General features: G+C 34.9%; 2 protein-coding genes across 3 annotated transcripts in view; one reads left to right on the top strand and one right to left on the bottom strand.

Annotated features, from left to right (window-relative positions):
- Positions 1-10,243, bottom strand: part of LOC123556218 (NEDD4 family-interacting protein 1-like) — a 30,741-nt gene extending 20,498 nt beyond the window's left edge. Inside the window, exon 1 of the mRNA XM_045346805.2 lies at positions 10,091-10,243. Within this exon, the coding sequence (XP_045202740.1) occupies positions 10,091-10,117 (27 nt within the window). The 5' untranslated portion in view covers positions 10,118-10,243. The remainder of the gene's footprint in view (positions 1-10,090) is intronic.
- Positions 10,244-13,602: 3,359 nt separating this feature from the next.
- LOC123556219 (uncharacterized) overlaps positions 13,603-19,160 on the top strand; it is a 59,549-nt gene continuing 53,991 nt past the window's right edge. Inside the window, exon 1 of one of the 2 annotated variants that reach the window (XM_045346808.2) lies at positions 13,603-13,744. The gene's annotated coding sequence lies outside the window, so the exon portion shown is untranslated. Of the gene's footprint in view, positions 13,745-15,121; positions 15,330-19,160 lie in introns of those variants that run through there. The other variant, XM_045346807.2, reaches the window with a different exon arrangement.

Genomic DNA, 19,160 nt, shown 5'->3' with positions numbered 1-19,160 from the left:
ACCCTTTTTTAAAAAAGGCAACCGCCTTGGGGGTCTGACGCCACGATTTTTTTTAGTGGTAATAAAATATTTCCTCCCCCCATATTTTCTAAGAAAAAAAAAAGGGCCATCTTTTTCTGCAAAAAGGGAAAGTAGGTTTTCTTAGAAAGTTCCACTTATAAGTGAAAAACTTTTCAAGTTTTAAAGCAAAGCTTTGATATTTTATAAAAATTACAAACTAATACCAACCAAAAAAATGATTTTCAAGCCAAAAAAGGCAAAAATTTATTAAAAAAAGCGGGATGGATTATTTGCTTGCTTACAGGGTCGCTTATGATGGGAACAAGGTTGCAATTTAAAAAGCAACACTTTGATAGTTTAGAAAAAAAATTTACCAAAAACATAAAACTTAACCAAAAATCTGATTTTTTCAACCCAAAAAGGGGGGCCATAAATCTGCAAAAAGCAAGATGGTTATGTTTTTTGATGTACAGGTCAGCTTTGAGGTGAACAGTTTTTCCAAGTTAAAAAAGCAATACTTTAAAAGTTTAGGAGAAAATTGACCAAAACATAAAACTTAAACCAAAAAATCTTTTTTTCTAATACAAAAGGGCCTAAATCTTGCAAAAAGCAAATGGAGTTATGTTTCTTGCTAACAGGGTCACTTAGATGGTAAAAAAAATTTTCCAATTTTTAAAAGCAATACTTTGATAGTTTGGAAAAAGCGCCCTAAAACAAAAAACTTAACCAGGCAACCCACGCCGCCAACCCGCTCAATGAGACAAAAACTCATCATTTTTTTTTCAAAAAAACAGATGAGCTAAAAAACGTTTGATAATCTTTCAAAAACTTGGAAAATTTCCCCTGACCCAAGATCTTACAAGTTTGTAAACCAATCCCCATAAAAAACGGGGGTTTGAAATACCTTTTCCCCAGAAGTGCTTTAAATACTTATTGATTTAAAACAAAACAAATTACGATAATAAAATTTAGTAAAAAATTTACGCAATTTTTAATAACGGAAAACCTTGCTGAAGAAGTTTACTTTGTAATTATTGATTACTTCATTGAAATGCTGACATGACCCACATGCTCTTGCAAACCCAAAATTAAATTTAGAAAAATATACCCCATAAAGTAGCCTGGGACCCCCCACAAATGGGGGAAAAATTTCAATAAAAAATTAAAAACATCCCCCTTGTCATAAATTTTTGGTAAGTATAAAGTCATAAATAGAGGATGTAAATCTAAAAAAGAAGCATCATTCCAATTGTTAGTTTAATTTAAATAAGCCCCAGGAAAAATAGACCCACCAAACTAAGACTTTTAATTGTAAAAAAAAGAATACTTGTGTAAAATGTTTCTTAAAAAAGATGTTTTTAACTTCAACTTGTACTCTATATTATGAAAAAAGAATGAAATTTTTTCTTTGTGTTTTTAATTTCTGTTTAAACAAAAATTGTTAAAGACCATTCATAAGTCGGGGACAGACAGACAATTAGTACTTTCATGGTTAATTTTCGGCAACTACAAAAAATGCTGGGGTAAACCAAAAAAAAAAACTGGACCCATTTGGCTACCATAAAAATATAAATTTGTCGGACACTGAAGCTGCTGTTTTAACAATGAACACATTTTTCCCCTAACCGCTCTTACCCCTTTTTTTATTTTTAAAAACAGCCTTACCCACCTTTTAAAATTTTAGAATTTAACTGTTAAAGACCGCACGATGACACACACCTGATTACACTGGCAATGTTTGTTATTAATTTCCCTTGCTGCCACGGGGGATTTACTGGGAAAGCCAAACGCTAAAAACCAATCCTTCTTACTTATGTCAACTTTTTCATGGTGGTCAATTGCACTTAGGAAGTTCAAAGTTTTGTTTTGTAATGATTGCCAAATACACAGCTGCGACCCAAGAAAAAATTTTTTTGGAAAGTTTAAACCGGGAAAAGCATAAATGGGGAAAAAAAATTTCGCAGGGCACTCGTTTGGCCATTTTTTGGGGGTGAATATGGGTACCATCCCCTCCTAAAATAAATGTTTTTTTTTTCCCCCTTTCTTAGAAGAAAATCCCCGTCAGGCTGATGATAGGTTGTTTAAAAAATAGATATTAACCTTTCTTTTTAAAAAAAATAGTCCCCAAGGAAAATTACTGTGCAAATATCACACAGTTGAAAAGGAAAACAGTACAATAAGTGTGAAAGGAGTACATATCAGGGATAACTTTCCCCTTTTTGCTTAAAAAGTCGAATAAACCCCAAGGGGGGTAGGTACCTGTCCCCTAAAATTGTCTTGCCCCCGGGTTTGGGGGGGTTCCTTCGTTTTTCTGCACAAGCGTCGATCCCCTTCTTTTTGCCTAATACATAGGTTTCATGACGTTTTTTAAATTTTAAATTTTTTAAATTTAAAAAGTGGGTAAAAAACGGTTTTTAAAATTTTAATGATGCTACTTTTGGGGTTTTTTTTTTATTATCATTTACTTCAAAGTAAGGTTATCCTTAAAGTCCCCAAGCGATTCGAACCACGCCCGTGTTTTTCCATCCCAACAAAATTTTTTCCCCCAAAACCCCGCTTAGGAAGGTGGTCCCGTTAAAATCACTAAAAAAATTTTCCGTTCCCTTTTATTTTTGGGCCCAATTTTTTTTTTATTTTTCTACCTTTAACAAACTTTTTGGCTTGAAAAGCGCTGAAAGGTCTACCCCGTAAAGGATTTTAAATAAAGTAAGATAGATTTTCTGAGATAAAGATTTATCGTAGGGCCAGGGTTTTAGAGAATCAAAAACCCCTTTGTTAGACGAGATTATGCCCCAATCCCCGGTTAAAATAAAACTGACCCCACAGGGGAAGGGATCCAATTTCTCCCCCAAAAAAAAAAGGTAAGCAAACAAAATTAGGATTAACAAAAAAAATATACCCTAACCCCAATAAAATTTCTGTTCATTAAAAAGGAACAATAGGACGAAAAAAAAAACAAAACATTGGGGGTACCCTTTTTTTATAACGTTTTTTTGTTTGGAATAATTAAAACCCTTAAAAACGATCGAAAAAATTTCTTGTTTTTTTTTTCAGGACTCAGCGACAAAAAAAGATGGCAACAATTTTTTTTTAAAAAATTTAAGAAAAAAATCACTCATCGTCAAAAAAGGACAAATTGGAGGATGGAGGGGGTTCTAAATTTTTTCAATTATAGCAGGACGCTACATTATAAAAGACCTTCTTCCTGGAGGTTTAACATTTTTTAAAAAAAGTGGCCCCTTAATTTCCTGCCTTTAAATTTAAATTTTTCCAGCTACTAAAAACAAAAATGGGAAATTTAAATCAAATTAAAAAAAATTTTTAGTTTTCCTAATTTAAGTTAACTTCAAAAGGGTTTAAATTTTTTTGAATTACCCTGCGAAATTTTTTTAAAGTTAAAAAAACCCCTGGTGAAATTTTTTTAAAAATTTAATCCTACTTAATTATAAAACTTCAAAAAACTTTTCCCTTTACATATTATATTTTAAATTTTTTAAATAAAAATTTTTGGGCCTTAGATCAGTTGTACATAATGGTATTTTGAATACCTAAATACCGGATCAGATAATGAAAAGTGACCCAATGTCTGACCTTTATGTGTTGACTGTTAGCATGCGTAAAAATACTCTCTTCCCAAGTAATTTTAGATAAATACTTTGTTATACAGATGAATGTAAGTCATTTATTTATACAGAATATTTACCAATTTTGTTTTTGTTTACACCAGTTGGTGTTGTAAGTGGTTGCTATTAGTTGGTGTGTTCAATCATATAAATAACCGATTGCAAGGTGGTCGACTTTATCATCTTTCCGGGTTTATCATCAGTACCAGTAGGTAGGTCGTTTTTCCCCCCAATTAATTATGCCTGTAGAGCATCAGTACTTAACTTGATTTCTAACATCACTGACCTTGTTTAAAGCATAACTAGATGCCCACTAGATGCAAGATGTCGAGCCCGCCCTTTGACCCATCAGTGTGACATTGACCTTTGAGATAGAGTCAGTCTCACTGAGTTAAACATTCATGCAAAATATAATCAAGTTATGGGCCGGAAAAGATCTGACATGACCTTTGGACTGTGACCTTGATCTTTGAGATAGGAACCTGGAATCATGCCAGATATAAACAAAATTCCTCAATGAATGTCGAAGTTATGGGCCGGAAAGACCTTACATTAACTCTGACATCAGACTGTGACCTTGACCTTTGAGATAGGAACTTGGGGTTTGCGCATGGCACTCCATCTCACTGAGGTAAACATTCATGTCAAATATAATTAAGATTGCTCCATGCATGTAAAAGTTATGGTCCGGACAAACAAATCCGGACGGACGCACGCAGGCACTGACGCACGCACATACATCAAACAGCCATTTGGACAACTATGTCTTCGCATCCGCAAGCGGGCTCGACAAGAAGTGCAGTTTTGCAACTTCATGTTAAAAAATTCTCGAAGGCCATAAAAACATTTAGGGTCGGGTCAAAAATTTAGGGTAGGTCGGGATACCGAAAACACACATTTTTTTTTACGCCTTACCTGGGCAAAGCATATATAGTAAAGTCTTATTTTCATTCTAAAATCAGCATGTACTTCAAAATCAATCATGTTATCTTGAAAAAAAAAAAAAAAGATTTACTATCACCCTTGAGGCTGAATAATGTATATAACTGGATCCGACCCGATATTCTGATTTTTTAAAGATATTTTTTTAACTCGCATTTTGTTATATAGAAATCTAGTCGGTTATAAAAATCTCCCGAGAGCTCACTTTATTTGTATATGCCTTAAGTTATTTTAAGTACCTGTCAAATGTATACACCTTTTAAATCAGACATAAACAACGGGCCGCCGCTTAAATGCCACGGTGCTGCCATAAAACTGTCAACGGTGCGTATACCTGCACACAGTTTACGGTTTGGACACAGTTTTAAACTTTTCTTTCGACAGCCAGTATTCACTTATTAACTGTACAACATCGAGTTCTCAAATAAATAGTTCATCATACTTATGCTAATTTCTCATCTTTCTTGTCGTGAAATTGGTGCTTTCGCGCCTTACAGGCCTTTGTTATTTTATTATCACAGCAGCTTGTATGTGCCCTGTGGAGGCCATAACAATCTTGTGCATTCAGTCAGAGCTGTTTATGTTGTGTGAACGGTATTATTTAGTTTTCGGCTTTTGTGGTTCCATCCAATACATTCGCTTTCATAGCTTTAGGTATTGTTTAATAATCACCCCTTGGATATGGTGCCTGACTTTCCTTTTTGTCTTTTGGCAGTTTCTGTGATTTGCATGCTGCATAATCTCAGACCACTTTTCTAAATTCCACATTGTTTAGCCCTGCCCATTTGTTTTCTCGTTAGGGGCAAGTCCGTTTTTTTTTAACTGGCGACCCTACGCTGCTTTTCATGGAATTGCATGTACACGGTATCAGTTACGGTTAGATATGACCACATTTCGATGACTATCTGCTTGACGTTTAGTTAATTTATATACTAAATTCATTGGTCAGACAAATGGGAGGCGGGAGAGCTTTGAGGATAAGTCGTTATTCACAGAGTAACGCTTGATATTTACATATGATATGTACAGTACTCTGATACTCATGGTATATTCCTGCAGGCGTTATATTATTAGAGGTACTTAAATAACATTATATGAAAATCATTTTTATTTGTTTTGTTTTCTTTTTAATTTTGTAGACCATCATAATATATATATATATTTTTTTGGTATTTTACGTATTAGATCTATATATATTTTTCAAAATACGAACTGGCGAGCAGCTTTTTTTCTGTTACCATCTCAAGAACTAAAATTCCGAAAAACAAATTTTAGTGTTTTTTATGGATTTTCTTATTTGAAAAATCATATCGGAGTTGCATCACCTATCACCTAAGCATGTCTAATTTTTGTCAAATAATCTTATGAATTCCGTTCAATATATTGCTACAAATAACGTTCCCCCCGCCCCCACCCAGTATCAATACACTCTGATCACCTCGGCCTTGACCTCGTTATTCTAACTCCGGAGATGGCCGAGGCTTCCCGATTGATTAAAGAACTGGTAAAATATTGAAGCTCCATGGTGTGTATATTACTGGGGTACGTAAATAAGTTAACAAAGGGGCACAAATCACAGCACCATGCCAAAATAAACAAATTCAATGCATCTTTATAAGTATATATCACAGACACAGTTGTAATATATATGTGTATAGATGTAATAACCTATGAATTATATGAATGTTTGACAGGAAGAAAGACACTAGATCTACATGATATTATATTACAGAGATTTTGTTAAATTGACTAATGTACACATTTACTCAAATTTTCAGAGCTATTGCTTTCATTCAAAAAGTGTTGTGCGTTTAAATGGTGTCAGACATTACTCCACCAGCTACGCCCTATGCAAATGTTTACTCGGCTACTTTCTGTTTTCTTTTGAGGCTCTCGACCTAGTTTATATATTAGGAAAAATACTGTTGTGAGCTACGTAAAATGTGATAATGTGATGGACATATATATTGTTGGATAAATCACCACTTGAATTACATGGTACGTAGATGTCTTCATTTTGTTTATTATTTTTAAGTCGATTTTTAAGTGTAGGCCTACTGTGAGATTTACACACATGCATAGCAAAATATGTAGAAACAGTGGGGAAATAAGATCGATCAGTAGATCTAAATCATAGACAGAGCAACAAGAGAAACACCCTTAAGGGCCCGACGAAACAGGCCAGAAGACAAATATCAAAACAGTTCAGTCCTGGTAGGATTTAAAAACTGCTCATCATAGAGTCCTCCCCCTCTTCCGTCAGACGCAATCAAAGAGGGAAGCATAGTGTCCAACTGTAAACGGGTTGAACACTAAACATGCGGTATGTCTCAAAACAGTTGGGTCGTAACCTCTTTTAACAAGAGCACCGCCTTGCGGGTGCTGACGCTCATCTGATTTTTTTTAGTGTAATAGAAATATTGTCCTACCCATGATTTTCTAAGTCTAAAAAGGGCCATCATTCTTGCAAAAAGCAGGATAGAGTTATGTTTCTTGATGTACAGTGTCCACTTATGATGGTGAAAAACTGTTGCAAGTTTTAAAGCAATAGCTTTGATAGTTTATGAGAAAAGTTGACTTAAACATAATACTCAACCAAGAAAATGATTTTCTAAGTCCAAAAGGGGCAATAATTATTGCAAAAAGCAGGATGGAGTTATGTTGCTTGCTGTACAGGGTCAGCTTATGATGGTGAACAAGTGTTGCAAGTTTCAAAGCAACAGCTTTGATAGTTTAAGAGAAAAAGTTGACCTAAACATAAAACTTAACCAAGAAATCTGATATTTTCTAAGTCCAAAAGGGGCCATAAATCTTGCAAAAAGCAAGATGGAGTTATGTTTCTTGATGTACAGGGTCAGCTTATGATGGTGAACAAGTATTCCAAGTTTCAAAGCAATAGCTTTGATAGTTTAGGAGAAAAGTTGACCTAAACATAAAACTTAACCAAGAAATCTGATATTTTCTAAGTACAAAAGGGGCCATAAATCTTGCAAAAAGCAAGATGGAGTTATGTTTCTTGCTATACAGGGTCAGCTTATGATGGTGAACAAGTATTCCAAGTTTCAAAGCAATATCTTTGATAGTTTAGGAGAAAAGCTGACCTAAACATAAAACTTAACCAGGCAACGCCGACGCCGACAACCGCTCAAGTGATGACAATAACTCATCATTTTTTTTCAAAAAATCAGATGAGCTAATAAAACGTTTGATAATCTTTTCAAATACATTTGGAAAATTACCATGACCCAAGATCTTACGAAGTTTGTAAACCACATCCCCATAAAAAACGGGTTTAGAAATACCTTCTCGCAGAAGTGTCTTTAAATTACTATTGAATTTTAAAACTAAATCAGAATTACGATAATAAAATTTAGTAAAATATTTACGCAATTTGTAATAACGGTAGCCTTGCTGAAGAAGTTTACTTGTAATATATTGATTACGTTCATTGAAATGCTTGACATGACTACATGCTCTTGCAAACCAAATTAATTGAGAAATATATACCCCATAAGATGTAGCCTGAGGTACATCCCCATCGAAATGGGGAAAATTTACAATAATAAAATTAAAATCATCCCCCTTGTCATAAATTTTGGTATGTATAATATTGTCATAAATAGAGAGATGTAAATCTAAAAATGAAGCATCAGTATCCGAATTGTTAGTTTTAATTAACTGAAGCTCCCTAGGATAAATAGTACCCACCAAACTTAAGACTTTTAAGTTGTAAACTAAGAGATACTTGTGTGAAAATGTTTCTTGAATAAGATGTTGTATTAACTTCAACTTGTACTTCTATATTATGATTAAAGAGAATGAAATGTTTATCTTTGTGTTTTTAGATTTCTGTTATTAACAAAATATTGTTAAAGACCAATTCAGTAAGTCGGGTACAGACAGAGCAAGTTAGTACTTTCATGGTTAATTTTCTGGGCAACTACAAGAAAATGCTGGGCTACCAGAAAAAAATTCTGGTAGCCCAATGGGCTACCAGTAAAATTATAAATTTGTCGGACACTGAATGCTGCTGTTTGTATCAATGAACACATTTCCCCATAACCTTGCTCTTTACCCCTGTTTTTATCTTTTAAATCAGGCCTAGTACCCACCTTTATCTTTTAGAATTCAACTGTGTAAATGACCTGCACGGATGACACACACATCTTGTATTACACTGGCTAATGTTTTGTTATTAATTGTCGTCTGCTGCCACGAGGCATTTGACTGGAATGCCAAACGCTAAAAACCAATCATTCTTACTTATGTCAACTTGTGCATGGTTGGTCAATTGCACTTACGGGAAGTTCAAAGTTTTGTTTTGTAATGAGTTGCCAAGATACTACAGCTGCGACCAATGAAATAATTGTTAGGTATGTTTACGCGGTAAAATGTGCATAAATGGGAAAACAACTGTTCGCAGGGCACTCGTTTGGCCATTTTTGGGGCTGAATATGGGTACCATTCCCCTCCTAAAATAATATGTTTTTTTCCCCTTTCTTAGAAGAAAATTCCCCTGTCAGGCTGATGATAGGTTGTTTGACACAAATAGATATTAACTCTTTCTTTTAATATTATATAGTGCCTCAAAGGAAAATTACTGTTGCAATATAGTCACATCAGTTAGAAATGATTGAAAACAGTACTAATAAGTGTGAAAGGTAGTTACATATTCATGGCATAACTTCCCCTTTTCGTCTTAAAATGTCGAATAATTCCCCTAAGTGAGGGTATGGGTACCTGTCCCCTAAAATTGTCTAGTGCCCTGGTTCGGGAGGGTTCCTTCGTTCGCTGCACAAGCGTCGAGTCCCCTCTCTTTCTGCCTAATACATAGGATTCATGTACGTTTATTAATTAATTTGTTAATTTAAAAAGTGGGATAAAACACAGGTTAAAATATTAAATGTAGTGTCTACTTTGGAGTTTGTTGATTTATCATTTACTTCAAGTATAGGTCTGATCCTTAGTAAGTCCCCAAGTCAGATTCGAACCACGCACTCGTGTTTTCCATCTCCAACAGAATTTGTCCCCTAAACCCCGGCTTAGGAAGGTGGTGCCCGTTACAAATCACTAACAAATTTTCCGTTCCCTTTTATTTTGGCCTAATTTTCTTTTATTTTCTACTCTTAACAATCTTTGTGGCTTGACGCGCATGAAAGTGTCTACGTCCCTGTAAAGGATTATAAAGTAATGTAAGATAGATACTGTAGATAAAGATTCATCTGTATGGCCTAGGTTTGAGAGAAGCTGCTGTGATCTCTAATTTAAGGCCTTTCCTTGTGTTAGATCGAGATCTATGTTCCTTTCTCACACTCACAGGTTAATATATAATGACTGACCACCAGCAGGGGTGAGAGGCTATACCAGATTTTCTCCGGCCATGCCAGTAGGTCAACGTCAAACTACTAGGCTACTTTACAAAAAAAATATTACCCGATAAGGCCCTAATAAATTTGCGTGTAGCATTAGAACTGGGAAGCAATCAGTGACGAAGTTAAAATAACATGAATCTATTAGGGGCTTACCACTTCATAACGTATATTTCGATCCATATTGGAATAATTAAACCCTTAAAAACGATCGAATAATTTCTTGTTTTTTTCTAGGACTCAGCTGACAAACAAAAGATGGCAGACAATTTAAATAAAACTTGAACGAATAAATCTACTGCATCGTCATAGGATCAATTGTTGGATGGATGAGAGGAGGTCTAAATATTCAATTCATAGCAGGAGCGACTACACTTATTAGACCTTTCTGGTCCTGTGTCAGGTACTTATTCAGTTTTAAGTAAAATGCTGTGCATGTAATTGTCGCAAATGCCTTAAATTAATGGTTTTTTCCAGGACTCAGCTAACAAACAAAAGATGGCGAGATTTAAATACAAACTTGAACGAATAAATCTACTGCATCGTCATAGGATTAATTGTTGGATGGACTTCAAGGAAGAGTTGCTAGAATTGTTTTGAATTAAGGACTGCAGATAAGTAAATCTGAAATGTTAAAAGAACCCGGATGGATGAAATTTTCTGAACGATGCAAATACCATACTGGAGTAATGATATACAAAACTACAAAAAATCTTGTACCATCTTACATATCTGATATTTTAACATTTTCCAGCAATGAAATTTTTGGCCTTAGATCAGTTGTACATAATGGTATTTTGATACCTAAATACCGGATCAGATAATGAAAAGTGACCCAATGTCTGACCTTTATGTGTTGACTGTTAGCATGCGTAAAAATACTCTCTTCCCAAGTAATTTTAGATAAATACTTTGTTATACAGATGAATGTAAGTCATTTATTTATACAGAATATTTACCAATTTTGTTTTTGTTTACACCAGTTGGTGTTGTAAGTGGTTGCTATTAGTTGGTGTGTTCAATCATATAAATAACCGATTGCAAGGTGGTCGACTTTATCATCTTTCCGGGTTTATCATCAGTACCAGTAGGTAGGTCGTTTTTCCCCCCAATTAATTATGCCTGTAGAGCATCAGTACTTAACTTGATTTCTAACATCACTGACCTTGTTTAAAGCATAACTAGATGCCACTAGATGCAAGATGTCGACCCCGCCCTTTGACCATCAGTGTGACATTGACCTTTGAGATAGAGTCAGTCTCACTGAGTTAAACATTCATGCAAAATATAATCAAGTTATGGGCCGGAAAAGATCTGACATGACCTTTGGACTGTGACCTTGATCTTTGAGATAGGAACCTGGAATCATGCCAGATATAAACAAAATTCCTCAATGAATGTCGAAGTTATGGGCCGGAAAGACCTTACATTAACTCTGACATCAGACTGTGACCTTGACCTTTGAGATAGGAACTTGGGGTTTGCGCATGGCACTCCATCTCACTGAGGTAAACATTCATGTCAAATATAATTAAGATTGCTCCATGCATGTAAAAGTTATGGTCCGGACAAACAAATCCGGACGGACGCACGCAGGCACTGACGCACGCACATACATCAAACAGCCATTGGACAACTATGTCTTCGCATCCGCAAGCGGGCTCGACAAGAAGTGCAGTTTTGCAACTTCATGTTAAAAAATTCTCGAAGGCCATAAAAACATTTAGGGTCGGGTCAAAAATTTAGGGTAGGTCGGGATACCGAAAACACACATTTTTTTTTACGCCTTACCTGGGCAAAGCATATATAGTAAAGTCTTATTTTCATTCTAAAATCAGCATGTACTTCAAAATCAATCATGTTATCTTGAAAAAAAAAAAAAAAGATTTACTATCACCCTTGAGGCTGAATAATGTATATAACTGGATCCGACCCGATATTCTGATTTTTTAAAGATATTTTTTTAACTCGCATTTTGTTATATAGAATCTAGTCGGTTATAAAAATCTCCCGAGAGCTCACTTTATTTGTATATGCCTTAAGTTATTTTAAGTACCTGTCAAATGTATACACCTTTTAAATCAGACATAAACAACGGGCCGCCGCTTAAATGCCACGGTGCTGCCATAAAACTGTCAACGGTGCGTATACCTGCACACAGTTTACGGTTTGGACACAGTTTTAAACTTTTCTTTCGACAGCCAGTATTCACTTATTAACTGTACAACATCGAGTTCTCAAATAAATAGTTCATCATACTTATGCTAATTTCTCATCTTTCTTGTCGTGAAATTGGTGCTTTCGCGCCTTACAGGCCTTTGTTATTTTTTATCACAGCAGCTTGTATGTGCCCTGTGGAGGCCATAACAATCTTGTGCATTCAGTCAGAGCTGTTTATGTTGTGTGAACGGTATTATTTAGTTTTCGGCTTTTGTGGTTCCATCCAATACATTCGCTTTCATAGCTTTAGGTATTGTTTAATAATCACCCTTGGATATGGTGCCTGACTTTCCTTTTTGTCTTTTGGCAGTTTCTGTGATTTGCATGCTGCATAATCTCAGACACTTTTCTAAATTCCACATTGTTTAGCCCTGCCCATTTGTTTTCTCGTTAGGGGCAAGTCCGTTTTTTTCTAACTGGCGACCCTACGCTGCTTTTCATGGAATTGCATGTACACGGTATCAGTTACGGTTAGATATGACCACATTTCGATGACTATCTGCTTGACGTTTAGTTAATTTATATACTAAATTCATTGGTCAGACAAATGGGAGGCGGGAGAGCTTTGAGGATAAGTCGTTATTCACAGAGTAACGCTTGATATTTACATATGATATGTACAGTACTCTGATACTCATGGTATATTCCTGCAGGCGTTATATTATTAGAGGTACTTAAATAACATTATATGAAAATCATTTTTATTTGTTTTGTTGTCTTTTTAATTTTGTAGACCATCATAATATATATATATATTTTTTTGGTATTTTACGTATTAGATCTATATATATTTTTCAAAATACGAACTGGCGAGCAGCTTTTTTTCTGTTACCATCTCAAGAACTAAAATTCCGAAAAACAAATTTTAGTGTTTTTTATGGATTTTCTTATTTGAAAAATCATATCGGAGTTGCATCACCTATCACCTAAGCATGTCTAATTTTTGTCAAATAATCTTATGAATTCCGTTCAATATATTGCTACAAATAACGTTCCCCGCCCCCACCCAGTATCAATACACTCTGATCACCTCGGCCTTGACCTCGTTATTCTAACTCCGGAGATGGCCGAGGCTTCCCGATTGATTAATGAACTGGTAAAATATTGAAGCTCCATGGTGTGTATATTACTGGGGTACGTAAATAAGTTAACAAAGGGGCACAAATCACAGCACCATGCCAAAATAAACAAATTCAATGCATCTTTATAAGTATATATCACAGACACAGTTGTAATATATATGTGTATAGATGTAATAACCTATGAATTATATGAATGTTTGACAGGAAGAAAGACACTAGATCTACATGATATTATATTACAGAGATTTTGTTAAATTGACTAATGTACACATTTACTCAAATTTTCAGAGCTATTGCTTTCATTCAAAAAGTGTTGTGCGTTTAAATGGTGTCAGACATTACTCCACCAGCTACGCCCTATGCAAATGTTTACTCGGCTACTTTCTGTTTTCTTTTGAGGCTCTCGACCTAGTTTATATATTAGGAAAAATACTGTTGTGAGCTACGTAAAATGTGATAATGTGATGGACATATATATTGTTGGATAAATCACCACTTGAATTACATGGTACGTAGATGTCTTCATTTTGTTTATTATTTTTAAGTCGATTTTTAAGTGTAGGCCTACTGTGAGATTTACACACATGCATAGCAAAATATGTAGAAACAGTGGGGAAATAAGATCGATCAGTAGATCTAAATCATAAATTTATACGGGTCTACATGGATATCTTTACCCCAAGCTTTAAACTAGATGATATTGAAAGCACCCCTTAATAACAGGCCTGTATCCCGATTTTTTCAACTTCAAGGGGTAGCGTGTAGGTACCGATGCAGTTTCATGAGTTTTGGGCCGAAATGTTTGTATCGTTACTCAGGGACATACTGTAGAGGAGACCAAGGCATATAACGAAACTCGCAGCATACATTATTTTGGTAGAAACCTCCAGGGGTATGTACGGGAATAATTCAGTTGGTTGCTCCCCGGCTCCTAGTCCAAATAATCATGATAATGGACCGCATGATAACTTTTGACTGTCGCTGTCCCGTCACCTATAACATAACAGATCATGAAATAAGTCATCCCGATATTAAAGACAAATAAGTAAGGCTATCCGGCTCCCCGCCCCCACTCCATTCCGCGTTCTGTCACTAAGGACAAGGGTATCCTCCAAGAAACTTTAAAAATAGTGGTATGTATGAATGGTGACGTATGGTGCATTTGTTTGGTCTAAAATTGGATAAATATAGGTCATTCCTCAGTCGACTGGTTGGGCGGAGGGGGGGGGGGGGGGGGGAAGCGGCACGGCCCCGCCTCCCTCACGCAACGGGGCCTGAATAACTCTTTCCACTACCAACTGTGATTATAAAAGATTGTATTATGTAACATCGTATATAATAGGAAATTATCTTAGAACAATAGTATTAAAGTAAGGCGGTTAAAACCTCTTAAAAACACATTAATATCTGCAAATTTAGTCTTATCATTAACTGTAAAAAAATAACTATATCCTAACAGTTACATAAGCCTGAAATAGACCTACAAACAAATAATGACAAAATTAATTAATATAGTGAAGACAAAACTATAAGAACTGTAAAATTTTTGTTGCCGTTTATTTTATACATCGTGAATGAGATTTAAGAAATCTTAAACCTTTTTGCTTTAGTTCTTTGATTAAAACTTGCCCATTAATATCGTGATATGTGCAATATACTGCGGAAAACTGCGTCTGGTTTGGTTTAGTGCACATTGCTGTATGGTTCCATTTGCTTCATTATGTTTGTCAAACGAAATGCTATTCGTATTTGAGTGGTAGGCCTACATACTTTTGTTAATTCAGCATCGTTATGATAAAGCCAAGCTACTTAAAATATTTGCTGAACTGCTATTCCTAACCCTTCTGTCGTCAGTAACACTGTCAGCTACGCCTTATGTCGCTACGGCAGTGTGCACATCTAGAACTAAACAGGTTAATTCAACTTTAGAGTTAAAACACATTTTGTATGTTCAACGTGTTATTATCTGTTTTCTGTTGAGACTCCTGGCCATGTTTCATGTAATGAGGAAAATGTACCTGTGGGGTACATAAAATGTGATCAAAGGCGGAAAATATTTCATATAGTTGTTGTTGAGGATATATTATTATCAGGTAAGTTCGTTTTTGATGCACTTTATACCGGTATAAAGTTTCGGTATATTGTGGTAATCTATATACATGCATATAGTTTCTTACATAGCGGGTTTAAACATTTATAACAAAATTTTGTGAGACATTAAATAGCGGTTATATAGCAGTGTTATTAGTAAACATGACATACCCTTAATTAACTCATTACCACAGTTCTTTAGTACAGATAACTCGCCAATACCGGGTCACTATCAACACTTTTAGCATGTGGTGAAGAATGTTTATGCTTTCATGATATCTAAACGTACTAACACTTAAAACTATTGCTCTCATTCATTTAAATGTTTGATTTATTTGTACATGTAATGTATGTTTGAGTTATGTGTGTGTGTGTGTGTGTGGGTGGGGGTGCAGTTTCGTTGAAACTAGTTTATAATACATTATTCCGCAGTCATTGAGGATATACACCTGAATACTCACTTCGTTTATGCTGTTGTAACTATAGAGATTGACTTTGTTGGTGTCCTCTTAGCCTGTTTGTGTCAAGGTCACCATAGTATAAAACGCTATGAGTTTAATCATAGAAATTGTTGTCATTTTTGTGGTAAGGAAGAATACCCGCACATATGAAGATCGACACGTGAATTTTATATCTTCCTGATTTGTCACTTCTTTATCATTTGGGTAAATTTCGTCGAGCGATAAATTTTGTTACAGATAAAACTCAATTCATTTTTGACTTACGGTAGTTTTTTATATTTAGAACATAAGACATGCTTGATAAATATTTTATATAGTATCTGAAAAAAAAAGATGTTACCTGGTTATTGTTTGCTAATCAAAGGCCCGCAAAAGTAATAGTTAGTATCTTAACAACTAGAAATCTATAAACATTTCTCAGTATTATTATGTTTTATTTACTACCTCGTTACAATTCTACATGTGGTATATATATTTAAAACGTTACAGGTACGGCTCATTAATTTTTACCATTTTGAAATCAGTCAAGGTCACCCCGGTATGATAGGTTATGAATTTAGAGAGACATATCCTTACAAAAACACTTTCGAGAGAACCATCTCAATCTTGTTTTAAAGGAATGCTTATAACACCTGTTCAAAAATATGGTCACACAAAGCACAATCATAGTAATAAATATCTAGGAATAGATATATACTACTTAAGTAATTGCAAGGCCGATAGGAAAACTGGTAATCAAAACCAAATGCGTTTCATTAACGTTTTATATAGTTTATTTTCGTCTCATCAATGTAAAATCATAACATCTTTATAAACGTTTGTGTAATATAATAGTACATTGCCACTCACATTTTAGTTATAAGAAGAGGCAAAAATATACTATTGACCTCTTATATACATGCTTAAATCAAAAGAAAGTAGTTCTTATTTTTACCCTAAAATGTAATACTTCAGTTGTGTACAATTCCTCGATAAGAATAAACCAAAAAGAGATTACAAACTTACTAACTACCATTTAATGAAATATTGAATTGCCCGCTTAGCTCAATAGGGAGAGCGCAGATCTACGATCTCGGGGTCGTGAGTTCGAGCGACGATTTGATAAAAGACATTGTGTCTGAAATCATTCGTCCTCCACCTCTGATTTATGTGGGGAAGTTGGTAGTTACTTGCGGAGAACAGGTTAGTATTGGTACAGAATCCAGGAACACTGGTTAGGTTAACTGCCCGCCGTTACATAACTGAAATACATTTGAAAAACGGCGTTAAACCCAAAACAAACAAAAAGGAATTGGACAAGAAATCCTCCCTTTTACAAGCTAACTTATAAACATCACACTAAAACATGCTAGTATTTAGACAATTCTAGAATTTGTAATTAAAAAGTGGCGCCTATTTATATATCAGATTTGTTCTAGTTTTAAGTATCAGGTAACAGGTTTTGACGGTGATATTCATCATTTCCTTATTGGAGAGATAAAACTTTATTTTATTCTCATCTGATAAATTAGTAAAAGAGTTTCCAGTGGTCAATGCCTTAGAATCTAACTCATCCCTGAAACTCTGGTATGCGGAACAGTATAACAATACATGCATTTCATTTTCAACTGAATTATGACAGATAGGACACAATCATATCTTCCTGTTTCTAATCGAATCGGGACTACACCACATCTAAACTTAGCTTAAACAATTTGTAAGTTAATTTATTCCTGCCTCTTCCATTTTCGCAAACGTCACTATGAATGACTCTATTCCATTCAGCTACAAACTTATTAATTGAATTCGTTACAACCTTTTCATTACAACCTTTTCACAATATTGTTTAGAAGTTATACTAGTACATGACATTGTATTAGTCACTTCTTAAAGCCCAATCTCTGATATGTACCTCTTATATTGACATTGCCAGTTTTTACAGTTTTTATTACTTTTATACAAACAGAAATTGAAAACTCTGAATTTAATTGTAGTATTATCCATTGACATGAATCAATACCATTGTGAAATAGATCTCCATTGTTTCACATGTGGTGGTTGCCAGGCATATTCACCATACAAAACATTATTTGGAGTGTATCTACAAGAACCTAAAAAGAAGCGCATGGCTCGATCTTGAACTGCGTTTACACATGGATATGATTCGGTTCCCCATATCACGGCCTGTAAACACTGGCTCATCCTCTTTGAGGAGATGAGTTGAAAAAAGAGCCAATGATACTTCCGAGGAGGCGCTAATGACCGGAACTTTATGCAGAATGTAAACAAAGAAGAAAGGTGAGTTGATTGTTATCTTTCTCAGATAAATTTAAGGCCCTATTTGAAAAAATAGCCAATGTGGTTCCATTCAGAAATGATTATATCTTTTATATATGCAGGCCATTTTGCAAGGTAAATGCATTTCTTGACGTGAGAACTTTTGAAAGTTAGAAAATAGAGCAAGTCCAAACCAAAAGTAGACATTTTCCCATATTTCGCCCTAATTTACACAAATTTAAGATTTTATAGTCCCTGCATCAATCTTGCTGAAAAGCATATCTTACTGCTGCATGATTTATGTGGTTTACTAGCGTGTTTATCTCGTACATGTGCATTTATCAGCATGTGGAGGAGCCATCGCCGCAGAGGAGGCGCTAAGAACCGGAGTGGGAGCCAAAGCAGATTGAAATTGAGATTTTTTAATGTATCATCAATTCCCACATACCAGAGCTTTATCATGATTCTCTTGGATCGTGACAAACATCTGATAGATGATATTGTAACAACGTCCTATTCATTTAGAATGTATTACGAGATATTTGCACTTCTCTTTTCTTTTGCACTTGTCTAATGATGGGCTATCATGGCGTTCTAAGTTGTATAATTATGATATTTTCTATGTAAGGGACATTTCATAATGCACAACGGTTTTCGTGCCCAACGCATTTTGGATTTTGTAATAGTTAGTGTTAACTTGGTGGTAGTCTTGAAATGCAATTGCAATATGTGCTTCACTAGGTACTTACAAATGCTAAATGAATATATTTGTTTACTTGTAAATTGCTTAATTCGATTACATAAATGAGAAAGTACTAACACTCAAAATACTCTCCCAGATGTTCTAACCATAACAATGAAACTGAAAACGTTAGATATTTATTCCCCGGTCGAACCGCATATAGGTTTTGTATTATCCTTGTCGGTTTGTCAATCGTTCTGCAGTCGAAGTCATATTAAGTTATTATTTAGTACTGGGAGTTTGTAAATAGAGTGCCATCTGTTGAGGCAATATTTGATGTCAGACTTTGTTTTTAATTAATGCTACGTAGTCAGAATGGGTATTGACCATTACTGAGCTTACAGTTACAGAATTATGAATACAACTTTTTAATT

Source organism: Mercenaria mercenaria, chromosome 5 (assembly GCF_021730395.1).
Source record: "Mercenaria mercenaria strain notata chromosome 5, MADL_Memer_1, whole genome shotgun sequence".
Lineage (NCBI taxonomy): Eukaryota > Metazoa > Mollusca > Bivalvia > Venerida > Veneridae > Mercenaria > Mercenaria mercenaria.
This window is presented reverse-complemented; position numbering and strand designations above follow the sequence as displayed.